Source organism: Coccinella septempunctata, chromosome 1 (assembly GCF_907165205.1).
Source record: "Coccinella septempunctata chromosome 1, icCocSept1.1, whole genome shotgun sequence".
Taxonomy (NCBI): domain Eukaryota; kingdom Metazoa; phylum Arthropoda; class Insecta; order Coleoptera; family Coccinellidae; genus Coccinella; species Coccinella septempunctata.
In genome coordinates this window covers 51,904,062-51,912,131 of record NC_058189.1, presented here as the reverse complement: position 1 = coordinate 51,912,131, position 8,070 = coordinate 51,904,062, and the positions used below count along the sequence as shown (strand labels likewise).

General features: G+C 37.6%; 1 protein-coding gene across 1 annotated transcript in view; it reads right to left on the bottom strand.

Moving 5' to 3' along the window:
* Nucleotides 1-40: 40 nt before the first annotated feature.
* The window catches only part of LOC123311892 (mucin-5AC-like), a 55,722-nt gene continuing 47,692 nt past the window's right edge, over nucleotides 41-8,070 (bottom strand). The window contains exons 15-19 of the mRNA XM_044896011.1: nucleotides 6,549-6,785; nucleotides 6,305-6,457; nucleotides 6,173-6,247; nucleotides 4,370-4,420; nucleotides 41-4,310 (exon numbers count right to left, since the gene is read on the bottom strand). Of these exons, the coding sequence (XP_044751946.1) occupies nucleotides 326-4,310; nucleotides 4,370-4,420; nucleotides 6,173-6,247; nucleotides 6,305-6,457; nucleotides 6,549-6,785 (4,501 nt within the window). The 3' untranslated portion in view covers nucleotides 41-325. The remainder of the gene's footprint in view (nucleotides 4,311-4,369; nucleotides 4,421-6,172; nucleotides 6,248-6,304; nucleotides 6,458-6,548; nucleotides 6,786-8,070) is intronic.

Here is an 8,070-nt window from a genome sequence, read left to right as displayed (position 1 = left end):
TACATATGAATGAAATGAGAGGTGAAAGAAGGCTCCAATATTCAACATAATGTTTATATTTATAAACACAAACAGTACAGAAGAGACTCACTGGCCACCTACATTAAGACAAACATAATAGGTTATGGCACACAATCAAACAGCAGAAACAGTGCGTTATGTTACAAAGTGCTACTATTTACAACAAAAATTCACTCTGAACCACATACAAAACATATTTAAATAAAGGACATCATATATACATAAGTACCTACACAAATTAAGACTAAGTTAACCTAAAATACTCTCATATATTGCTCATAATTTAGATATATGTGAATTTTTGTCAATGTTCACCCGAATCTAATGAAGACCTAAAAGGTGTATTGCTTATTTTTTCGTTCAATCTTTTAATTCCTATGATAGGGGTGTCAGCGATAGTTCGTGCCATGGCTACTTGAATGGGCGCAATTCGTATGGTTTGGTCCAGATTTTTTGGAGTAACTTCAACTACTTTCGCTTCCATGGTGACCTCCTCATCACTTGAAAGGAGTTTGACCACCTTAGGGGTATCCGCTGGCACATCGTCACTTAAACTTCGACCATCAACAGGTTTTATTACTCTTATATTCACAAACCTCGAGTATTCTGTGTCTAACAACTCATTTTCTGCCAGAGATGTTGAATTTTTGTCTTCAGAAACCTTAGATTTTTCTGTGGTTGAGAATAGGGCTTCTAAGGCTATAGTGGATACTTCCGCTGATAGAATGGGCTTTGGAGTTATAACTTTAATATGGGAAATACCGTCAATTATCTCAGGGCGTTGGACGCCGTTCTTAAGTTCGTTATTTGGAAGGCCTTTTACGTCAAAATCAAACTTTCTCTCTTTTCGGTGCTCCGATATGGCTTCGTTTTTCTTTTCCTGTGCGATTATATCATGAACCACAGCTAATCTTTGGCTGGTTTGGTCGAGCGGTAAGTCTGCTATTTTGGTACCATTGCCATCCACTACCTTTATAGATGTCACCCTATTGATAGCTCCAATTTTATCGAAGATACTCTTGGCTTCATTGTTCACGCCACTACTGTTATCATTTTCATTTTTTATGTGCACCTCTATGATTCTATTAATTTCCACTAGTGGTTCGATCCTGCCTTCTTCATTCACGTTTGTTTCGTTGTTCATCATTATATTTGTGTCATTTTCGTGAACTTCTGGTTCGGCAAAAACGTGATATAGAGTCGTGTAATGTTCAGTGGTTGGTTCCTCTTTTACTTCTAAGGAGGAATATATAGGTATGTTCATCTTTCGTTTTTTGGAAAACAGCGACTTATTCCTTAATTTCTGCTTCTCAGCCGTGTCAGATTTCAAGGATTTGTTGGATTCTGTACTGGTTTGATATACTTCTGTTGTGGATTTAGTGAAGAAATTAGGCTGTCTTTGCTTATTAGGCTGTGATTTTTCTGAACTGACATTCTCTTCCGAAATGGATTCTATTGAGGAATTTTCAGCCGTTGTGGTTTTCGTCTCCAACTGATCCACATCAGTATATGAAGCTGTTGTTGAAACTCTACCATATTTCGAAAATGGATATCTTCTTCTTGGTTTCTCTGAAGGTTTCTCTTGGGATGGGTTGGGTTCGGTTGTACTTTTCTGTCTGAAAGAAGGCTTCCTACGCGTGAAGAACTTTGATGATTTGTCGGATACTTTGCTTTCTTTCGGCGTCTTTGTGGTTGTTGAAGTTGTTGATCTTCTTATTTGGTAGGTTGGTCTTAGTCTTGAGCTACGTAAGGTACTCTTTCTTGTATACTCGGTTGTTGTTGTTGGTGTTGTAGTTTCAAACGTACTGGAGAGAGTAGATACATCTTCAGTGGTCAAATTCGTTGTTTCATTCTCTGGACTAATGGTAGAAAGTAGTTCTATGTCATCTGTTGCATCAGAAGATACTGCAGTATCTTCAACAATCTTCGAATCCATAAAAGTGCTCACTTCTACAGGAGTTGTGGTAAATTCAGGGGATGCAGTATCGGAGGAAATAGTCTCGGTAGTTTCATAAAGAGATTTTTGAGGAGTTTCCTCAAACTGAGTAATCATTTTTTCTGTTTTACTTTCACTTAGTTCTGAAACATTCTGAGTACTCTCTTCAGTTTCTCTCGATTCATAATGAGAAGAAAAAGTCGTTACTTCGGAATTCGTAGTAGATGAAAACTCACTCGAATCATCTGCCAAGGTCGAAGCATGAGGTGTTGTGAAATAAAATGCTCTGTTCCTGTCTTTTTCATTCTCATCTGTCTGATCTGCGCTGCTCTCTGTAGAAGTTGTGGATCTCACTATGTCGACATACCTCAAAGTTCCTCGGTGAGTAGTCGTTTCAAAATTAGTTTCAGTCTCTTCCAAAGAGGATGTTGTACCTGTATCTTTAACATTTCCAAATCGGTTATATACACTCTGTGTAGAAACTGAATCTTCTGTAGTTAATTTACGATTGAAATTGGAATTTTTAGTGATTTTGATACTGTCCCTATTGTAGTACTGACGTCTCTTTTCGATAAATTGTGGAGCTCGATAACTCTTTGTTATTTTTTCTAGGCTAGCTTCGGATGATGTATCTAGATTTGTATCTGAAAATGATTTAGTATTTGGTCTCAAACGACGAATTACTTTTCTACCACGTCCTGGTTTGGTTTCTGTGCTACTCTCATCATATGATTTTGTTGTTGGTGATTCCTGCTGAGAAGTAGGTACTGTAGGTCTAAACCGACGAATGAATTTTCTACTCTTAGCTGAACCATAGTCTGCTGTAGATGTTGTAGTCGAGGTCGTAGCCTCCACATCATATTTGCTTCCGTAACGCGTTTTGTCGAATACAATCTCTGCTTTTTTGAATTTCCGGAAACCTATGTCATAAATTGCATTGCCATTATTTATATTACTATTTTCGCGGATATTTGTAGCTGATAGTTTTATATTTTCATCTTCTTCGATAGTTTCATCGGAAATACTGGCTTCATTTGAGTCAGCGTCGACAAGGATTAAACCAGGTGTCGATGATGATCCTTCCGAAGTGGTAACAATATCATGGTCTAAGTCAGCATACGACAAAGATTTGCCTCTGTGGGTAACAGCAGGAGTACTTGGAGATGATGTGGAAGTTCTTAAACGCTTCAGTACTTTTCTCATTCTTTTAACAGGCCTCCTTACGACTTCCGAACCAGAGGATTCATTTCGGCTTTGCTTACCCAGTTGTATCTCATCTGTGCCAGACTTGATCTGATCATTCAAATCATTGTTTATTTCACTGCTAGTTGGTTCAACTGTTGATATTCTAGGCCTATAGAACGTTCTCCTTCTTGTAGTTATAACTTTAGGCAATTCAGTAGTTTTTTCTGAATTCCTGGAACGGTTTTCAAACCTTATTTCGTTTTGTTCTTCATCGATGAATGTTTTTTCAGTGGTGCTGGAGGAAGTGGTAGTTCTGCCAGTTGATGATATTCTGCTCCTTTCGAATGATTTTCTTTTTGTAGTCGACACTTCCTCAGGGGTATCAGTTGTGGTTGTTCGTAACCTGGTTCTTCTAAATCCACCGTCTCTGTTTCCTTTTTGAATTGTTATATCCGCTGCAGTAAGTGATGAAAGGTCGTCTAAACTCAACGGACGATATTTTCTTTGAATTTCGTCTTGTTCATTATCACTTATGGTTTTCTGAGTTGAGCTTGAAGATACTGGACGTATTCTTTGTCGGAATGCCGGTTTGGCAGCAGCTGTAGAGTCTTCGTTAATCGCTACATCTGGTCTTGAGAATCTACTTTTATTCCTTAGGATGCGTCTTGTTGTACTTACATTCTCAGTGCTACTTTCCGATTCCACACTATTATCGCTGACACCATCGGCGTTATCTATATTTTTATTGACGAATGGTCTGCGGAAACGAGATCTTACTGTTGTGTCACTCACCTTAGTAGGACTTGCTGTTGAGCGGATATTTGTTCTTACGGGTTTGTGCGTCGTTGATATGGTTGATTTCGAGAACGGTCTAGGTTCAAACAAAACCGGGGATTTAGTGGTTTGTATTTTCGTTTCTTCGGTGCTGGTTGTTGATGTGGAAGAAGTTGCAGCGGATGTAGAGCTCGGCGATGACGATGGCTCATCTGTAACTTCTGTAGTGGTAGTAGAGGCAACTTCTGTTGATCTTGAAAATGTAGTACTGGGAACGTCTGGAGTTGTGTTAATATCTTGATGTGTAGATGGAACTTCTCTTGTTGTGGTTGGTTCAGTAGAGGAAGAGATTTCTGTTGTGGTCGTGATTGCTTGACGGTTTAGCGTTTGATATCTGAAATTGTTCAGTATTAGATTTCATTTCAAATGGCAATTACTCTCTGGGAATATTACCTCAAAGAAGGCGTTGTTCTCTCCGTGATTGGAGAATCGGATGCTTCATTCCTGTAAAAATATCTTATTTAGGTGACTACATATTGAGAGATTGTTTATTTTCTTTTCTTATAGTTATGATATTATAAATTTTTGTTATAGTTTGATAGATAACAGATTATTTATTGAATTATTGTACGAATAGACAACTAACATATGTTAGCTATTATAATTATTTCATTGTTGAATAGTTGAAATTATTGAAGCTTATAGTTGGGGAGCCGACGATGATGAATCGGAATTTACTCGAGCGACGTGAAGACCTATTGGATTTTGAAGATTGGATGGTAGAAAGAAAAAAAAGTTCTATTATGTATGCAGTTTCAGCGGTAGGGATAGCGTTTGCAGGTTTCCAAAGATGTAAAATGTGGTGTACATACTCGAGCGTGTCAGATTGAGATACTGTATATGCTTACGTGTCTCTGGAAATAAATTCATGATCTGACAGTTTGCGTGGTGGTGCTGCCGGTACGGAAGGGTTGAAAATGATGAAAAAATTTTTATCGACCGTGTCACAATTTCAGAGGATATGTTAATTTGACCCAAAGGAAGCTACTTTTCAAAAGACTTACAAGGTCAAAGTCACAGAGGTCTTTTGAAAATGAAAAAGAAAAACCATTACTTGTACATACTCGGGCGTGTCAGATTTTCGTACAGATGGTTAATCTCGGTGTTGCAGACGTGTTGACCCATTAATCTGACATTAATCATGAGGCGTTTTCTAAATCTGACAGTTTGACGATGATAACAAGGCATTTTTTTAACTCTCTTTTCATGTACCTCTAATACTTTCTGTATTCATTATGAAAGTTGTAGATAATAAAATTCCATACAACTGTTTTCTGAAGCAATTTTACATACGATAAGGGCGAAAGGCCAAGATCAATGTAGAAACCTCAAAAACGTTCCAACGTAGATAAAATTGCTTGGGACAAATTTTGTAGGAAATGACAGGATATAATTCAAACAAACTAATTTTTGTGACCTTTATGGCCAATTTTTATTGTTTCGGCTTGCTGAAACTGATAGATTATATTTTTGACTTTTTTTGCAAGTTTGGCGCCCTCCCACTCATTTTCGTAGTGCTTAAATTGTCAGATTAAGAGAATTTATACTTTTCAACATGTAATATTACCCACATATATTTTAATCTGACACGCTCGAGTATGTACAATGATAAATTTTTTTTTAATATTCTAACAAGCTGTCCTAAACAATTCCCCCTATATACAGGTCTAATTTTTGGTAGAGAAACTTTACAGGGTCCAAGGTATCTCCTTTTATATTAATCTGACACTAAATACTGACTAAATACTGAATTTCCCTCTTGGGCACCCCAACTATTATAGTTCTTGATAGTTTGTTCATTCAGTAGTGCTTCTTAACTGTAATCTTTTCGAAGGAGTGAAGAGGTCAATAAGCAGGATCCATCAAATTACTTCATGATTTAATTGACTTCGATAAGAGGTTTATAGAAGATTAATCCCGGGTTTCATAAAGCTTGATAGGGGAATCAACGCTTGATTGACGAATGAACGTCAATTTGTTTTCAACCGTTAATTCAGTCATGATCATTCAAAATATCATTTTTGCATTCAATTATCCTCAATAGCTTCTTCTTCAATATATTCAGAAATGAAAAGGATTCAGTGATTTTGTTTTAGTCATCGAGTGAGTGTCAAATCGTTGATCGGACAATCAAAGTTTTATGAAACCCGCTGTAGGTATTATAGAAGAGTCAATCAGGTTAAATCAAAGGCATACCTGGAAGTTGTGGGTTCTTCTTTCTCCTCCTCCTTAACCGAATCCGCTGTGGTTGATCTTCTGATAGATACATACCTGAAATGAAATGGTTTATTAAATGTTTTAATAAATATTCATTCAAAATAATCTTACTTGGCAGTCGAGCTCTGATCTGTAGTTGTTGTGGGTCTTTGTCTTCTTATATTTACATATTGTGGTGTAGTGTGCACTGTTACCTCTCTTCTGTTACTATCCTCAGTATCTCTATCTTCCTCACCTAATATTTTATTTCGGTCTACAATTGGCCTGAAATGAAAAACCCAGTCAACAGGTATGCTATGTGTGTATAGGTAATTTACGAATTAATTTGTTGGTTTTGTAGAAATAATTTCATTACCTATTTTCAATAGTTAATCCTTCCTTACTTCTTCGTATAGTTGCGTATTTGGAAATAGCCGGCTTCTCTTCTTTCTCTTCGTTTTCCTCATCATCAGTTTCGTCCTTATTTGGTGTGGGCCTTTTTCTCGATATTGTGGTGTATTGTGGTCTTTTGTCAGTTTTCTTCGGAATTTCATCATCTTTTTCTATACCAGCATTCTGGGGACCTCTGCTGTTTCGGTTTATAGTTGTATATCTATCATTGATAAGTCAAAATGGTTAGAATAACATATCGTTAACCGATTATCAGTGGCGGCGGAAGGCGTAGGCGACGTGGGCGACGGCCTACGGCCTCGCGGCTTGAGGGGCCTCGCGGGCCGAGGAGCCCCTCGCATCAGGTTTATGCAATAAAAAACAGTGAACGTGTCTAACTCTAAGGGTTTTGGGTATATCCAGAAAATTGTTCTGCCATTTTCAAGTTCCACCAACATGTTTGGTATGAGACACATTCCTGTAGCAATCTAAAGAAGTTAATTTAAAAGTTCCTTTACTTTACAACATTTGCGTACATTTTCAAACAGTATCAAAGAATATTGATTAGAGTCGAATAGTTGATTAAGGAGAACCGTTTTGATCTTCAAAATTACTTCAGAAAGGAAGGAGTAGCCAAAAGGAAAAGAATGTTCTGTCATGAAAACAGCGATTAACATATCCATACACTCAAGAAACTCTATGAAATAGACCGACTTTTTAAAAAGCGCCTAGTGTAGAGGTACCGAGCAAAGATTATAAGTTTTGGTACCGAGTAATTGCCAGGCTAGGTCCCTCACTGCGAGTCGGTGGTCTCTTGATCTTTATCAGCGCATCAAAGGTCTCTACACGCGACAATTTCGCTCTGCATGAATTGCGCTTTGGTTTAGGTACTGCGAAATTTCGCTCGAAGCGAATAATTTTCGCCCGAGTGACTTAACTGTGGACGCTTACCTTGAGGATCCACTACACCGCTTGAGCTTGACGTCCAACAGCGGGTTATCAACAATTTGACATTAACTCAATTTTCAGAATGAATCCATGAAACCATGAAATTTTTTCATGCTTAAATAGGGATGTTGAAAAAAAGCCATTGAGACTCACTAAATTGGCGTATATAGTTCATAATTCTATACGACTATGATATTAGGTACTTTCGTTTGCATAAAAAGTGTAGCACTTTTCTACACTCGAGTTGATTCACACCAGTGTAGAGGGGGTGTATTTTATCTACACCTAGTCAAAAGGAGGTGTAGTTAAACTACACCTACTCTACACTGCTGTAAATCCAATCAGCAAACGAATACTAAAATCGAGTGTAGAAAAATGCTATACTTTTTATGCAAACGAAAGGACCTATACTGAATGCACATAACTGAATAAGGCTTAGTTCAGATGATAGCGCGTAAACGCGCGATCCACAAACCGCGCGACTAAAGATACAGAGGAGTCAAATATAAATGTTCATATGCGCGTAGACTCCTCTGTATCTTTAGTAGTCCGGTTTCTGG